The 17,961-nt window shown below is 40.3% G+C and overlaps 1 protein-coding gene across 6 annotated transcripts in view; it reads right to left on the reverse strand.

Moving 5' to 3' along the window:
* Window positions 1-17,961, reverse strand: part of pde10a (phosphodiesterase 10A) — a 64,333-nt gene that overhangs the window by 6,316 nt on the left and 40,056 nt on the right. For 3 of the 6 annotated variants that reach the window (XM_086045880.1, XM_086045877.1, XM_086045881.1), the window contains 15 exons: window positions 8,952-8,980; window positions 8,013-8,136; window positions 7,363-7,412; window positions 7,127-7,267; window positions 6,892-7,047; window positions 5,115-5,165; window positions 4,517-4,575; window positions 4,312-4,363; window positions 3,557-3,699; window positions 3,272-3,364; window positions 2,974-3,160; window positions 2,165-2,307; window positions 1,083-1,166; window positions 865-1,015; window positions 603-758 (listed from right to left, as the gene is read on the reverse strand). In XM_086045880.1, the coding sequence (XP_085902006.1) occupies window positions 603-758; window positions 865-1,015; window positions 1,083-1,166; window positions 2,165-2,307; window positions 2,974-3,160; window positions 3,272-3,364; window positions 3,557-3,699; window positions 4,312-4,363; window positions 4,517-4,575; window positions 5,115-5,165; window positions 6,892-7,047; window positions 7,127-7,267; window positions 7,363-7,412; window positions 8,013-8,136; window positions 8,952-8,980 (1,619 nt within the window). Of the gene's footprint in view, window positions 1-601; window positions 759-864; window positions 1,016-1,082; window positions 1,167-2,164; window positions 2,308-2,973; window positions 3,161-3,271; window positions 3,365-3,556; window positions 3,700-4,311; window positions 4,364-4,516; window positions 4,576-5,114; window positions 5,166-6,891; window positions 7,048-7,126; window positions 7,268-7,362; window positions 7,413-8,012; window positions 8,137-8,951; window positions 8,981-17,961 lie in introns of all 6 variants that reach the window. The other 3 variants (XM_086045878.1, XM_086045882.1, XM_086045879.1) reach the window with 2 other exon arrangements.

Genomic DNA, 17,961 nt, shown 5'->3' on the forward strand with positions numbered 1-17,961 from the left:
ATAAGATTCATACACCATATTCTGACCTTTGAAGTATTTTAACATTCTCTAGCACCATACAACTGCATTAAAATACATGTGCAGTACTTATATGGATAACCAACGCAATCCATTTACAGTGAAAGGAGTTTGCTTTTTCTTTTTTTTTTTTTTGCCAGACACAGTGAATGCTTCTTATCCTAAAAGAAACTTCAGGGCAGGCCCTCCGAATTTAGTCTTTTACTAAGTAACAAAAGGGCCCACCTAAAAACTGGTACATTATAATAAAAAATATGGGATGATTCATACACAATTAGCTCAAGACCCTTAAATAGAACCTCTCACTAATATTACCAAAACAGTAATGTTCTAATGTGTACCTAAAATGATGATTCTTAGGTCAAAGGTATTAAATAAGTTTGGAAGAGCATCTTCCATTACTATTACTTTATATTTTGCATTTTAAAAAATCTAATCTATTCAAATTGAATAATATTATTGCAGCCGTACTGCAGTGTATGCTTGACAGCACCACTATATGGTCTGATCCCAGAGCTGTGCCACCGGAAATGTAGAAATTCCGACTGCAGACATAAAGTTGACGTTGCACAGTGGAGCTCTACCTGCAAAATGGAGACCGTCTGAGAGAAATGATGCTGCTCCATCGTGGAGGTGGAGTAAAGAGCAGCCAGCGGGTGGTCAAACTTCTGCAGATAAGTGTTGCTGTACCCTCGATGGTCCAGATCATGACACAGGCAGGCTATCAAGAGTCCCTTCTTCTGTAAAAGCAAAAAAATCATTCCTGCAGCCACACACTCCAGACTCATATCATGTTATTTCATTCAGTTTTATCTCGATTAAAACATGCACCAATGAGTAGCAGACCTCTAGCTCTGTGAAGGTCCCAGGGGTCTTCTGGAGGATGGCATACATACAGTGGGCCACGGTCACGGCGTGCTTCCAGTTGTGGTAGGGCACACGCCGGTAGTTTTTGCGTACAGACATGGTGAATCGACACAGCTTCTCCAGCTCAAAGCTACAGCAAGCGAGAAAAGGGGTGTTAAAACAGATACTGGCACCTTAACAGCTCCGTAGTGCCTTACCTGGTCTTTCCACAGGAGCTGTGAACCATGAAGATGAAAACTGCAGGCCAGATCTCTTCAAAAGGACTGATGTCAAAGTGAAACCTGGAGGAGAAAGAGGAGTGACTTTTGCTGGAGGAGCCTGTTAAACTGTCTGCAAGTCATGCCAATTCTCTCCTGTCAAGAGAGCCCTCCCTACTGCAGAGTTTGACACCAACCTGGCTGGACCATATGAAAGACAACAGAAATACAATACAGTACATTCAAAACCTATTCAGATCCCCCTCCAAATTTTTGTACTTAAGATATGGCAGCTTACACGTACACACGTAGCTTCAACCTTCTACCTTTACACCCAGCACAACTACTAAAATGGAGATGTTTTCTGTATAGTCAGCAACATTGTCTAAACTATCTCTGTTCACACAGACCAGTAAAAACGACTGAAATATATTCATACACCCCCCCACACACACACATATACATTTTACTCAAGTAAATATCGGTTCCAAGCTTCGTAAAAAATTGTAGTGGAAAAATACGAGTTATCGTGATCATTTGTAGAACATTTTCAGATTAATTACAGTAGTTAAAACATGTTAATCGTTTGACAACACTAAATAACCTTCCATAACACATATATATAAAGTAACCTCCCATAACATATATATACATATATATATATATATATATATATATATATATATATTGAGATTAATTACAGTAGTTAAAAATTTTTAATCGTTTGACAGCACTAATATATATATATATATATATATATATATATATTAGTGTGTATATATATATATATTAGTGCTGTCAAACGATTAACATTTCTTAACTACTGTAATATATATATATATATATATATATATATATATATATATATATATATATATATATATATATGGAAGGTTATGGAAGGTTATTTTTGTGTGTTAACTATTGAAAAAAACAACTTTAGCATAAGGTGACAGTATGACAACAAAGTAGCACACATAGATGAAATGAGGACTGATATCCATTCCGCACGGTACACCACACAAGTAATACATTTCTGCAGGCCTCATGAGATGAAGTCCATAAAGCATTACAAGACTCACATTTCGATCTCTTTATAAATGAGAGTGGGAAGGTTGAGCTGAGTGAGTGTTTTCCATTCTTCTGAGGTGCAGATGCTGTGGTAAGACAGTTTTTCCATTGTCACTCTGTAAATGCACTCAGAGTGGCGAATTCGATGGTACATCTACACACAAGACACAGAAGAGGAAAGTCACCGAAAAGATTTTAAGAAAGAGAAAACTCAACACTAGCGACAGCAACCATCAGAGTATAACCAATGCTGAAAATTCAGTCATCTAAAAAAAAAGGCTATTGTCACAAGCTTCCTGACAAATCCAACTTACAGTATATGGACAAAAGTATTGAGACACACCTCCATCGATCAGTGTTTGAGCGTGACTCCTTTCTTCCTCCATAATCTTAGCAACACATATTGTACCTCCAAAATCATAATTTATTCAAGCATTAACATTGCGTCGTCAGTTTATCTTTGTGGGAACAGTTTCACTGTTCCAGCACGGTACCTAAAGGCTTAGTTGGATGACTTTGATAGAGTTTGAGACCATGTGGCTGAATGAGCAAAACGTTGCACACACTTCAAAAGTCTTCCCGGAAAAGTCTTCCAGCTGACTCCATTTTATCCTCCCGCTGGTGTAATGAACAGGTGTAGCAACGCTTTTGTCCATATAATCGAGATCAAAGAGCATTTTAACTCAAAGCAACAATCGTTCCAATTACAGTACAATACAAATAAACACTGCCATATGGGAATAATATCTCCCCATAATGAATATTTTTCCTGTCGATATGTACGGTCGCTCTAAATGAGCGTATTTGTTCACTGACTCACATTTGCACAGTGTAAGGCCAGGGCACAGAAGACAGCAAACATCTTGAAGTTGTTCTCATCTGTTTTAGTGAAGGCACTACCGCTTAACTTATTCACCATCTGCACCACTCCAATAACAGTCCCCCTGCTCACGATGGGCATGCACAGGATGTTGCGCGTGGTATAACCTGTTTTGAGGTCCACCTCTCTGTCAAATAAGACCCAATCATCAAAAAGTCACTTTAGTACATTGGTTGTTGAAAGCGAAGAAGAAGTTGCTCATGAAAATGAAGTCATGCTAAAAGCTTTGGGTGCTTACCGGTTAAACCGCGGGTCTGCATAGGCATCTGGGATATTTAAGACTTCCCCTGTCCGAGCCACCTGACCAGCTATTCCTTTCTCTATAGAAAACCTGCAGGGAGATATGAGAGAGTGGAGCAGTCAATGAACATGGCAATTCATTATCAGATTGATAATAATAACAACAGTCAAAAATTCATGAATATGTACTAGCTCAATTGCACTGTTCACAAATTCCCTGTAAAGATGTAACAGACAACTTCGACTTTGTAGCTGAAGGTAGCAGAAAGTTGACGTTACACACCTAATTTCTTTGGTTTTCCTAAAGACTGGCTTGCCTTCTCTCTCCTCACCAATATCGAACAGGTCAGAATACAGTTCTTTGTTGTTTTGATCTACCTGAAAGAGTGCACACCTGTCGGCATTCACCAGGTTTTTTGCATATATCTGTAAAGAAAGCAAAGATAGCCATTAGAACAACTCGACATGACATGATGATGTATATTCCTGGTGTCAGGCAGAATATTTGCACCTCCAAAATCATCATTTGTTCAATCATTATCATTGCATCAGCAAAGAGAGCAAGCCATTTTCAACACTTCCGACTGGCTAATAGTTCATAGAAATAACACCCATATGTGTGGACAGACCAATAGTAAAGGTTTGTGAAAAATATTAAATTGACCAAATGATCACATATGAGGCTTCGGCCCGCTGCCAGTGATGTAATTTGTCAGACATTTTATGATGGGAATAGTTTGATTCCTGGAGACATATATGGTTTTTATTTCCTATGAAAAATTGCTCCAAACAACCTGGAAATTGACCATGTCAGTAAATGCAAATAATTACAAAACTACCAATTATCCTATTTTTAGAAGTTCGAATTTGTTGACAAAGATCTTTCCTATGCTTCATATTATTAATGAATGTGACATGTTTGTATAGATAAATGTATCTATCTATCTATCTATCTATATATCTATCTATCTATCTATCTATCTATCTATGTGATGAAATATCTTTGATGAAGGTAAAGAAAACAAAAAGCCCACTTACCATAATGTGTTCAAGTAGAGAATCTATTGCCACAATATTATCAAAGTATGTTCTGTGAGAAGAGAAGAAATGATATATTTCACAAAACATTCAAGACATAAAAGTGAACTTTTTTTCCCCCAGTGAGAAAGCACTTTTAGCTTGATAATGCTAATGCTGAGGCTAAATGACTGTATAGTGCTCTCAAGGCAGGAGCGACTCTTACTTTGACACATCTAGTAGGAAGTCATTGAGCTCAGTCTGTTTGGCGAGGCCTCGGCACACCTAGAAGAAGGAGAAGAAGAACTAGGTCAGGTCAAACGTGAGCTCGCGCATTTGCCCGAGCACACTTGCAGTATCCTGCTTGTACTCCAAACACACCAACATGTCTGTCTAGCGACCGTGTTTTCCAGCAAGCAGCCAGCCCAAGAGTGCCGTGTGCTGCAGTCCTACAGTATGCAGCTGACAGAGGCTCAGAGGCCCACTGTGGCCAGTCCTGCCGTGGGACGCTGCTTCTCTTAGGTGTTATGCTATGGCTTCACATAAAAACAGTGCCGGGGCGTAATGACGTCCTCGGAGACCTGTTTGTTGAATCTACGGCTTAGCTGATTGGACAGAGCCCGGTCGCAACACCGTTCCAAGTACACAGTGGATTTCTCCATTAAAAACAGCAGCGCAGAACCAGAACAAACAATGCCGCTAAGATCATTATAAGTGGGCATGTCAGCATTCACCTTATTCCCAAACATGAATTGACTCAAGTACATTGTAGTGTACAGCATTTGTAACAGTGTTGTAACAGGACCCTGTGGACATTTGCTCACCTGGACTTGATGAATGGCAACTGACGCCCAGGCTAAGTTTGCTGTTGCAACCTGAAAAAAAAAAGTCAGACTTCACTCTCACTTTCGGTGGTGTTTAATGCAAAATGAATTGAAGAAAACTTTTGAAAACAATGTTGCTTCGTTTTCACATTTCAACAATAATGAAGCAAAGTCAACTTGCACAATGGTCCTTCTGTATGCAATGTATCCTTTTCACAAAACTCTAGTAGGATTTTTTTGTAGGATTTTGTAAAGGAAAAAATGTTTAAATGAATTAACAATGCACAATATAAAGTTACAGTCTTTAAAAAAATACTAAAATACTTTTCCCATTTTGAATTTGAATGCATAACTTCTGAATTTGACCGCATCGTATTTTCTTCTATACTTTTAATTATATACATTTATACTACTACTACTAATTATTATTATTACTATTATTTACTTTTACATTTTATATTAATTATTTTATTTTTTATATGTATATGGGGATCAATATGGGTTATGCTTTTTAGTTACAAGGCAGTTTGTTATTCTGTAAAGGGCAGTTGTCTAATGCAAATTTCCCTCAGTGGATATAAAACTTGAATTTTTACTAATCTCACAGCCCACAAGGGAAATGTCAATTTAATTTTTTTCTATGTATCTTTACAAACTATTCTCTGAGTATGCTAAGTTAGTAACATTTTTGTGTGAATTAGTTAAGTGGAAGAGTCATGCAAATGTGGTTTCATTCACTCCCCCTCAAAAGTATTGGAACAGTGAGGCCAATTACTTTATAGCAATGACAGAAATTTCCTATTAAGGCAGCTTTCAAAACACAAAATGACACTGTACAATCACACAGTAAAATCAAGGTAAAAGTGAATAAAACATACTAGAAACTTCATTGTATGAATTCAACTAGACTAGATGAGGAGGAGTATGAAATGCTGAACAGGTATGTTTTGATTTGAAAGAAGTTTGACTTCTAAAGTGAAATATGAGATGAGATTAACAGTTCAGATTTCATTTCCAGTTATTACATCTGGATTAGATACACAAATTAGAAGACTCGTATTATGTGGAACGAACCACCGCATTTTTAGGTGAGTAAAAGTATTTGAAAAGATAGACTGAAATAACACTTGTCAACACAATTTAATACATTTTGAAATCAGAGATGTAAGTAATTTTCAAAATGAATTTTTTGCACAGATTTTGAATCTGCCCTTGTTTTTTCTCTAGCACTTCAGGTTTTCATAATACATTAATAGTAATGATAACAATAATAGAATATGATGCAATATAATAATATATCGAGTAATGTTTATGAATTAAGCAACAAGTGTAATTTTTCTGAAACACCATTGCTATAAATTACAATGCCTGGTCAAATCTGTATCGCAAGCTTTTATAGGTCAAATTTAAAAACAAAAAATGAAAATATCTCAAAAACCTGATATGCTAGGAAAAAAGTAAAATACATTAAGGAACACATAAAGCCATCTAGGATTCAAATTTGCTGTTGACCAGTGTAATCAATACATTTAGGGAGACTTAATAGTCCTTGTAAAAACTGCACTAAGAAGCTCACGTTTTTTTATCAACGCTTGGCAATGTATGTAATGTATTTGTTCCACAGAAAGTCCCGTAAGGTAAAAATAAATAAATGAATAAATAAATAAAAATAAATAAATCTGAACCTCACTCTTCTGAGTTGAGTTTCAGATTAGGCTGAACACCAGCCTAGGTGCCATCTTTCCAATCCGACATATTTTTTCTAGGTGGGACTGACCTCTTGGTGGCTGAGGTTGAACGGCTCCTTCCCCCAGTGCCGACGCAGCTCCAGTATGGCGATGAGGTCCCCGATGGCAGTGAGGATGGGGAGGCACAAGACAGAATGAACACGGATCCCTGAGTCCTGCCCTGTGCCGTCTGGGAAGCGCTCGTCCTGGAACACGCAGGACAATGAAGGTCATTTCTGAACGAGTTTTTAGCTCAATATGGATCATGGCAGAAAACAACCTTACCCCCATGATGTCTTCTACTAAAAGTGTTTTGCGAGTCTTGGCAACATGAGCTGCAATGGTTGTCCCGAATGCGATGGGGCCAGAGGGGACAAGGCTTGGGGGACCATCCTTGGTCCTCGTTGGGGTGAACAAACATAACGTCTGTTTGGAAGCAGCGGAAAGAAAAGACAAGAACATCTCAAACACAAAACTAAACTTGCTAAGAAATTGCATCGGATTACTTCCTTAGAACTTACATTGTTGCATTCTCCCAAAAAGTAAAGTGCAAATCCATCAGCTTTTGTTGCTGCAGGAACAAGAAAGACACAAAGGATGAGTTTAAAGAGTGGAAATACAACAGGGACGGTCAAGTCGATCGCTTTGCGTAAATAGATCCTTATATTGTAGCGATCACTCATCCATCCATCCATCCATTCCTATAACACTTAATTTGGGTCGCTGGTGAGCTGGAGCTTGTCACATCTGACTTAATGCGACAGGCAGGGTACACAGTCGCAGGTAATGCTATTTCCGAAACCGGAGTTTAGCACTGTTTGTCAATACTGGAACGGAAAAGACATCTCCTCGTACATGATATCAGCTTGAGTGCTGCAAAGTGAACTCGTTTACTACACTTCAATAAATTTGAAAACTTGTGTCTGCGCTGCTGTTTAGGTAGGCAACAGAATTCAAACGGGCTCGGTAGTTAACATTGTCATGTGTCTGTGAACAATAGCTACGCTATTTAAAGTTACCACTACCCTTTTTTCTTGATGAGAAAGTATCCAAAGGAGATGTTTATTTCTCTTAAGTGGATGACTCAGCGTCTATTAGAGGGATGGACACTAATAAAAAAAGTTGATGTTTTTAATGCGAGCAGATAAAGAACCTTACCACCATCTCGTACCTGTTTTAATGATGTTGCAGAGTTCGTAGAGCAACAGCTTGTTGTCTCCTCCAGTGTCCAGGCGCTGCTCCATGTAGCTGTTGAGTTCATACACCACACCCTGCATGTTCGCATCCTGGTACTGCTGGACACAAATACACCAAAAATGTACAATAATGAAATATATAGAAACCAACTGCAAGGTCCCTTTTCATGATTGTCTTTTCTTGAATGAAGTAGGATCTTCCCACCATTCACAAAAGGAGAACCTTTTATCACAATTATCCGCATCCTCACCCTTAACCTGCTCCCTCATCGCTGCATTCTAGCTGAGGGATCACCAACCCCGTATCCCGAGAGGAAGCCATCGAAGCCTCACAGCTCTGATTAAAGAGCCGTGGAGCTTTGATGCTCGCAGTCATCTTAAAAGTGTGCTTATGTAACACGCAGACCTCCTGCTAGCACAGGGCCAAAGACCTGTCATGTCTGCGCCTGCAGGGAGGTTGAGGACGGGGGCGCGGCAGGGAGAGCGGCGCACTAGAAAGCCTCCCTCTAGGGATCCATTCGACCCTCCCACATCCTGTTTGCACAGACGTATGGATGACGCACAGAAAAGGTTGAGTGACCCTCATTTTTTCTGTGTATATGGTTTGTAAGTTCCTTTCATTGAGGTCGCGCTCCCCACTAAGCGGACTGAGATACTGATTCCAATGGGCAGAGGCGTCGGAATAAGGTGCGAGCTAGGTGTGGCTGCAAAAGGGACATTTTTTTCCAACTGTCCAGTCTACGCGGGCGAAATCTATGTGTGTACCAACAAACATATGGCTTTTAACAGGATAAACCTTTTCAGACAGAGAATCCAGAAAGCACACACAACCGGCCAAGGTTAGCTTATCGTGCTTATGTCACACACTATGCAGTCAACGTGAAAATATATGTTGACAGTGAGGCAAAACATACCCTGCTGATCTCTTTAGATGATGTGTCATCTGTGAAGAGAAAATAAACACATTAGAAAAAAAAACAAAAAAACGACAATCCATACATGAAGGATAATTAAGTTAGCATGTAGTATAAGATTAGCAGGCGTTCAATGCAGTCAGTTTTTCATTGTCTAAGTCTGAATGTTTCACTGCATCTTGCGTTGCTCTTTAAGTCTCACCTTTCCGCACAGTCTGACTTTCGATAGGCTTTAATATCCATGGTTGCGTTTTTCTGTCATTGCTCAAGTAATCATTCGCTTGGCTACAAGTCATTTCATCTTAAATATTGAACATATTTCACAATTGGTGGCCACGACCACTTTCGGGGAGAAGACACAACCCATTCCACAGAACAATTGATCAAGATAATCTTTCGCTGACAAAGGAAGGGGCCAAGCTGAAAATTGGCCGGACTATCTTTCCACGTGTACAGAACAGAACTGAGAAAAAGAAGTGTGTAACAATAGGTGTTACCAATAACAACAATTCGATGGCAATAAGCAATAATGAAGGAGATCCAGTTTTACAATCAATGTCACAGTCAAGTGGCACTTCAGACCAAGTTTGATTTTTGGTTAGCAACTGCTTCGTTATGCAAGCCAATCACTGGTCAGACACATTTTAGCAGCAAATGACTCATATGCGACCACCATGTAGTTGCCGCTCCCTCCAGAGAGTTAGATCTGGGGACTAAAGTACATTTTGAATACTAGGTCAAGTCTTCATGCACGAAGAAATCTTACTTGCCTTTAATTTGAAATTCGTATGCTAGTATCATTGGTAAATCTGGTGCACTGTCATTGCCACTGTTACGTGTGTGAGCAATTGGTTGGCAAATGAATGTCCGGAAACATTTGATGTGAGTAACACGGCGAACAGTCACTCTCAAACGACGTGTAGCTTCACTGATGGACTCATACAGTTATAGTATTCCACTGACCACGCCCAATGGTGACACAACCTGCAGCAAGGCGAAAAAGGCAAACCACTTGTAGTCTAAATATAAAACACTTTTCTCAGATGTGAGTCTATACATTGCACACGTGTGTACATCCAGTTTCTGCAGCAATAATGCAAACAACAGGAGGCTCAACAGGAAATGGCCATTTGAAGGCTGCATGAAATACTTCATTCTGGTTGTAAGACTACAAGTGGATGAATAAATTAAAAGAAGGGCTACGTACATTGTGGATTTATATTTCCTCTTCTTTTAGTCGGGGGGACATTTATTTCAATTATGATGCTATTAAAAGCAAAATCCAGAGAGAAATCATTTTACATGACAAGTACAACATTCCGAGGCCTCTCGAGCAAATTTCTGGAGGGATTTGAGGCTATTGGGAAGACAGTAAACACATGAAAATTGACTTTGGACATTGACGATATTTGATGATAGCCAATGTTAACATTTATTGGATTTATACACTGGGAGTGCAACTTGGGATGAAAATAAAATCATTCACACAGTTTGAGCAGTCTTCAGTGCACATGAGTCAACAGAGCACAAGAGCAGAAACTGCTCCGATCTCTTTGATAACATTTCATGTGATCCAACCATGCAAAGCCTCGGGTGCATTGGAGAAAAGAGATCTTGCTGACTCAAGCTGGCGCAAGCTTTGAAACAACCCTCTGTGCATGTGAAAAAAGAATTACAGCCGGCCACATTGTTTGCTGTTTTAAACATGCCTCCCTTAGTTTCCTAACTTAGCCGTGAGAGCTATTTTAGAGTTAACCCCTGGCCATGTGTGACGTCAAACAGAGGACAAGGGGCTGCGCTTAAAGAATGCAAAGACTTTGAGAAAAAAAATAAGACAAACCCTCCTTTATCAGGTCGTTTTTTTTTTGTTTTTTTCCATAATGACTTTTTAATGCCAGGGACCAACCTGAAGCGATTATAAACCCACCTCCTGTTGCAAAATAGCTTACAGCTCTAATATGTGACCATAAGGCAGCATAACACCACCCAATATAACACGCGACCGATCTTAGTTACTGAGGAATCCAACGTGGGCCATATGGACAGTATGGATGTCATTTGAATAATAATGGAATGAAACACAATGCTATGTGAATTAGAGGAATTCGTAACAGTTTGGATGCAGTATGATGTCATATTGTATCCAATGCCACATGTAGTCTTTGCATTATGTATTAGGTTACATGGGATGGTACGGTTCTGTTTGGTTCCATCATGCTAGTGTTGAGGGATTCAATTCTGAAGCCAAGATTATGGGCGATATTTTCGTGACTGGTGCAAGGCCGGCGCCGTGTTATGTCCTCAGTCTTTGCGGAGGCGGATCAAACCGGGTGTCGGTAATTTCCCAGGTGCCTGTAAGTTGGCGCATATAAAAAGGCTGATTTGCGCTGTTGTGGGCGTGACCACAGCCGACTTCATTCGCCGCCAATCAAAGAAGCTCCTCGCATTCTCTTTTAAAGTGGCGCACTCACATCTTCCATGGAGAGGACGCGGAGATCCGGAGCATTGTTACTGCGCTTGACTGGTGTGGCGTCAGATCACGTGAGCCTCGTTAAAAGCAGAAGGAGCTGATGATTACCGCTGGTGACTTAAATATGCCAGTGGAACTCAAGTCTCGATCCCCACCGCAGGTCACCCTGATCGAATTCACCAAAACTGCGTTAGACCAGCGGTCTACCTAGTGCGCCAAACTTAGATGTGGTTCCAGCAACCGAATAGTTTAGTTTAGACAACTTTCTGCCACCAAATTGCCAGTGCATGTTAAAGGACACACCCTCGCAATGCCGGAACACCCATCTTGGCGCGGCAAGGTCATCTTAATTCTCAATTTGGCACAGCAAAACCCGCTCCTTCACGAAAATCAGGATACGCCTGCATTTCCGCATGTGCTGTCTACAAAAATAGAGCCCTGAGTGTCCACATGTTCCCAACACTGTGACAAGAACTAGTCCGTTCTAATAGCAACCCCTATTTTCAGGGACTGGCTATGCTTTCAGTAAACAGCAAAGGAGAGCAGATGTATTCTTGGAAAATATTAGGCCAAATCCAACCAGCCAAAGTTGTAGACGTCATCTACAGTCTTGGCTTAATTACTTTAAAATTGAATAAGGGATTTAATAATGTCACTGATGATAAAGTGGTACATTCGCCAGACTTCGGTGCAGGCAGCATGGGTTCAGTTGCCACTCAATGACGGTGTGAATGTGAGTGTGAATCGGTTTCTGTCTCTATATTAGGGATGGGTGATACCAGTGATTTGGGACTTGATTCATTAACAAGTAATGCTGGACCAAATATCGTGATACCGATCCGATATCGATACCGGAAGTGACGTTTTGATTTTGTCTGTCACACAATGCTGTGAACAAAACCACGTGCGTTAACACCAGTGAGAACGCACACATCATCAGTTGAACTAAAGTACTCCTAACTATATTGTTCCCGCTCACATGTCATCTTATCAACAGTGGCGTGCGCTCCATGCAGTGCCTACGACACGTGGGCCTTCACCCTGATCGTTCTTCATCCAATCAAATGCATTTACAAAATTCTGGTGGGCGGGACCATAGCCAGCAGTCAGTTTCTGCCAAGTCAGACAGCTCTTGTCGCTGAACAGGATAATCGGTATAGAAAAAGGATGGCCACATAGATTTAATCATTTAAATGCAACGTCAGTACATTTCTCTGACTTTATCGAACTGAAAAGAGAACCTACAGTCAGTATAGTAAAGCTTGCTGGTGAACTGTTGATGTTGAATGAGAAGGCGTGTGGACACTACTCCAGACTGAGACCTTTCACCTATGCACAATCCCTCAGTCGGATGCGTCTAACTTGCAGGATCACTGACGGGAGCTTTATTGATCGGCTGCCACGGTTACATAAAATCTCCCACAGGACGCTGAGCCGCCAGACTGACTCAGCGTTCGATATGTGTCAGCCAAGTGGTGGTCTTCAATTGACCTCGTTGATGGAGGACGTACTAGCTATAGAAAATGTATTCTGCTGCATTTCAGGAATCTGTCAAGTTGGAAATTACAGACCTCCGCCTTTGAAAAATGCAAAAGAATGCCACCCAGAGTTGGAGTTCTACTTGCAAAGGTGGAGCAAATCCATCTCCCCTGACTTCACAAACTGTTGCTGTCTTATGTCGCACAACACCTGTTAATCATCAACTAAAAAACAATATAAACCACATTTATCTGAATGCATTTGCTATACAGTGGAACTCATCATTTGATTTCACCGGCCTTCCAATCCGTATGTTTGCTCGCTTTCACAAGGGATCAGTGACGATAAACCCATGATTGACTGTGGTGATGATAATCTAAAATCACAGAAAATGGCATCCATCAACCTTAATGCATGAAAGTTAACATTTCTTAGTAAGTATTAGCATTAGCAATGGTAACTTGTGTAGTTCTTTTTACGGTGACATACGTTTGCTCCAAAACTGTACAGTATTTAAAGGTTTTTGTGGTTGTGAAAGTCCGACCTATTGAAGGGATTAAGATAAAATAAGATAAGAGTATAGGAGCAGAGCAGATTAGATTGGTGCTTATAATAACATATGAATAAATATTAAAATAATAGTAAGTGCCCTAAAAACCTTTTCAAATGATCTCAACAATTAAAACAAATGATGATTCCTCAGATATGTTTTATTTATTTAGACTGTTGAAGTTACTCAAAAAAGGGGTCGGGCTTATTCTCAAATTGCAATAAATAAAAATATATTATGCTTTCTATTTTTTTTTCCTTACAAAATGCAGTATCTTTTTTTGTAGCTTTCCTCACCTTTGTGCCTCACTTAGCTATTTTTCTATTTGCGTATTACTTTAGACAGGCTTCATTTCAAACAGAGACATTGGTAAGGTTTTTTAGCATGACAAGTCATTTCTTAGCTGTAGTTCAGACAACACAAATCGAGCATTTGAAGCTGAACCAAAAGAGTGTTGTGTTATGTTGTGTTGTGTTGTGTTGTGTTGTGTTGTGTTGTGTTGGCATGCGCACCCGCATCCCCTCCCTCTCCCTGGTGGCAAGCCCTGCAGGTAAGACGGAGCTCTTATCCCACCAGTGGGGGGTATGTGGAATTGGGGCATGCCACACAAACACATCTTTGTCCCTGTGTCACTGCCATCCACACGCTGAACTAAAATGGGGAATCAGCTGCTTAACACGCTTGCCCTTTAGGCTCAGCTGAAACAGTCTAATATGAAACAGAATACACATTCTTCAAGCATCTTTTAAGCAACATTCGGGATGGAAACCTTCCTGATTTGGAGTACCAAAGTTAAATAGAACTACAGTGGACCCCTGCTATCCACTGCAGATTGGGACCAAGCACGGCCACAAATAGTGAATATCTATATATTATAATAATAATTGACCAAAAGTGATTATAAGTGCCTTTTGGCGGTGTAGCAAAAAACGATTTGAATCAGAAAATTGGTTTTGATTTAAAGGATGTGAGTGCATCGAATCGAACCAAATTGAAGCGTTCCACTTTAAAATATAATGAGATCCGTATCAAATCGTTTTTTGTTGGAGAGTTATGCTCCCCTAATATATAATGTACAGTATATGGAACGTGCTTTGTGCACTGGTGCAGTCATGTTGGAAGGGGAAGGGGCCACCTCCAAACTGTTCCCTCAAATTTGGGAGCATTGGAAATATCGAAAATATCTAAGATGAGTGCTTCAGCGTGTGGATGAAATTGACCGGCTTGCACAGAGTCCTGACCTCCACATTGATAGAGCACCTATAGAATGAATTAGAGCAGAGGCTGAAAGCTAGACCTTCTGGTCCAATATTCGTGTGTGACTTCACAAATGTGCTTTTAGAAGAATGGTCAAAAATTCTTATAAAAACTCATTGTGGACAGCCTACACAGAGGAGTTGAAGCTATTATAGCTGCAAAGGGTGGACCTACGGTATGTCATATTGAAGCCTATGGACTTGCAATGGGATGACACTTAAATTCATGTGAGTCAAGGCAGGTGAGCGAATGCAGTACTTTTGGCAAGAAATATCCAGTTTACCTTGATCTTGATATTTTCTTGCACAGGTATTTAATATGTGCTTTCCATTTCATCTTTTCATCAATATAAAAACCCCAAGAATTTGCTCTTGGACACTGTGTCAATCTTGCCGGTACTGATTGTAACTTAATTTCCTCCTGGATTTGTCGATTACCAAATAAGATGTAGTTTGTTTTACTTACATTCAACTCAGTTTATTTTTGTTGAACCAGTTTTTGAATTTCCTGGTAGACTATTTCTACAAGCTCCTTTAAACTATATCCAGTACATAAGATGTTTGCGTCATCCGCAAAAACAATGAACTTTAGTGTGTCCGATATTTTACATAGTTCATTTACGTATAAAATGAAAAGCTTAGGGCTCAGCACTGACCCATGTGGGACACCACAAGGCATGCTACACTAGCCTGACCTGTGTTGCCCCATCTGCACACTGCTGTCTATTGTCAAAGTAGTCTAGAAGTAGTCTCAAAGGGCTCCACAGTTGATAAATATTAACGACGTCCCCTGATCTTAGCCCCAGGAGGGCAAAGAAAAAAATAACATCTGGGGAAAAATGTGAAACCTTGAGAAGGGATCGCAGATGGGAGAGTCACCCATCCAGAATGATCAGGCTATAATGGATGAGGAGTGGGCAACACTTAGCACATATTAACATATATTATAATGCGATATGTTATTTTTAAGATATAGGATTTGAGCTATTGCAATGACTGATCAACTCAGGCCAAAAAATCCCACCAGAAACTTCTCTGCAAATCACACTTTACACCGGTCTGATCGGCTGAATCGAAGTCAGTCTATACTTTGCATTTTATGCAAAATCGCTGATTGACGGTCATGTAGTAATTTGCGCAATCTATCAGTGACGTCATTGATCGGATCTGTGAAATAAGACATTACAGCCATAGTGTATATGTGAGCCTTAAAGGGAATCTATTTTTAGCCTTGTCTCATGTCGTGTGAGCGGAAAGCCTTTGCACTTGCAGGCGGATGTTCTGCCTCCGTATGTTCTGCCTCTGCCATGTGATGAAGTAGACTTCGTCACATACATGGCACATACATGCCAGGTAAAAAGTGGACATACAAAGTGGGACAAAATAATCATTTTCCCAGGTACCCAGGTCAAGGGTGGAGGGTTGCGGCCGGACAGGCAAAAAAGGGTCAAGTGCCCAGCTCTGGTTACTACAAAACAGAATCTGCATTACATCTATAAAAAAAGTTATTCTCTCTCTCACACACACACACGCACACACACGCACACACACACGCGCAAAAGACACTTGCGGGTAAGTCTGATGTAATCCAATGTTGTCCATCACATGATAAGAAAGAACGGGACACGCTGCGGGGATTGCTTCCAGGAAGCTGTTAATTCAGCGTTGATCACATGATGACAGGGTCTGCTGAGCTTAGAAACGATACAAAAACTCATCAGTTCCTAAAAGTGTTGCTAAAATATGACTAATAGAGGAATGCACATCTCAATGGAAAAGGCTGCTTTTACTATGGCAAATGTGTAAAGAAAACAAAAGAAGAAAAGATCTCTATTGACAATCTGTACATTTACAAAGTCTATTTTCAGAAACATTAGAACACTCATTAAACCAAACCAGACTCCAGCTCTGGATCTGAAAGCTCCAAAAGGAAAAACCTAACAGTTAAGATGCAAATACAAATACATTGCTGAAGATCCCTCTCCTGGCTCAGAATAAAGTGCTGGAGTTGTAAATGCAGTTTCCATTAAAACATAAACACTGTCCAATGGATTTCTGTTGCCAAGATGTGTTAGTTTCAACTCTATTTGTAGTGTTCTAAATGGATGGGGTTGCATAATTAAACCTTTACCTATTGTTTCGAACATGAGGGACGAGAACAGGATACTCCAGGGTTACGCTGAATAACTGGGGCCGGACCAGACCGACCATCTGTAAATGTGCTGCACACCATGGAACATCACCCTATCCGTGCTCTACAACCCAACCTCTGAAATACTTTGTAAAATTCAGCATAAACGCAAAGACCTATCTCAACAAGTGGGAGGCAGTCACCTAACATCGCTTTGAAGAAACAAAAAGTTGGTATGCTAACATTTAATACGCTTGAAGCTTGTCCAAACAAAGAATTATGCACCAATCAATGTTGACGAAAAACCACTAGAACAAAAAAAAGGTTGCTAACTTTAAAAAAAAAACTTTGCTAACTCAGAGGCTACACCCCTTATACATTTATGGACACACGTTGTCAAGAAAACATCACCACCACCAAGTGGCTTACCAGAAAAGAAACTTCAGAATAATCATACTTCCCATCCGAATATTAGATTCAACTTCATTGAAGCCTGCATTGCTTGCAGAAACTTTATTCCCGGGAACAAAATAGGTATAGGGGCCTATGGAGCAAACAAAAGGAGGTTCATTATACTGGACTTTTAATCTCGGTAGAAGCCATCAAACATGGTTTGGCGCGGAGCCAGACCCTGACAATGCATCGACTTCTGCTAACACTGGCGTCCGTCTATTGGAAGCTTAATCCTGACTGACCCCTGTGTTCCGGTGCCCTGTGTTGGTATCTGTTCATAAATAAGGTTGCTGGTCCAAATTAGTTACTACTTCTACAACACAAATAATCAGAGGTGGCCATTCCGTCAAACTGGTCCATCAGTCCGTCAATGATGTACCATTAGTCCTTCACTAACGTTTTTTCTGATGTTTTTTGGGAGGACGGCTGACAGACCAACGAGCTTAACTGACTGACTGACTGACTGACGGACCGACGATTATGATTCAGTTCGCCATGAAAAATGACGGACTTTCAAAGCCCAGGAGCGGTCCCAGAACGTGGCTAGTGGGTGGGCCTGGAAAAATCCGGGTGGGCCTGAATATTTCTCTCATTGAGCACAATACTCCTGTACCGACACATCGTAAATTCAAATAAAATGACAAACTGAATAATATGAAGTTCAGATCTTC

This window comes from Filicampus tigris, chromosome 11 (assembly GCF_054856515.1).
Source record: "Filicampus tigris isolate MCC_2025a chromosome 11, RoL_Ftig_1.0, whole genome shotgun sequence".
Taxonomy (NCBI): Eukaryota; Metazoa; Chordata; class Actinopteri; order Syngnathiformes; family Syngnathidae; genus Filicampus; species Filicampus tigris.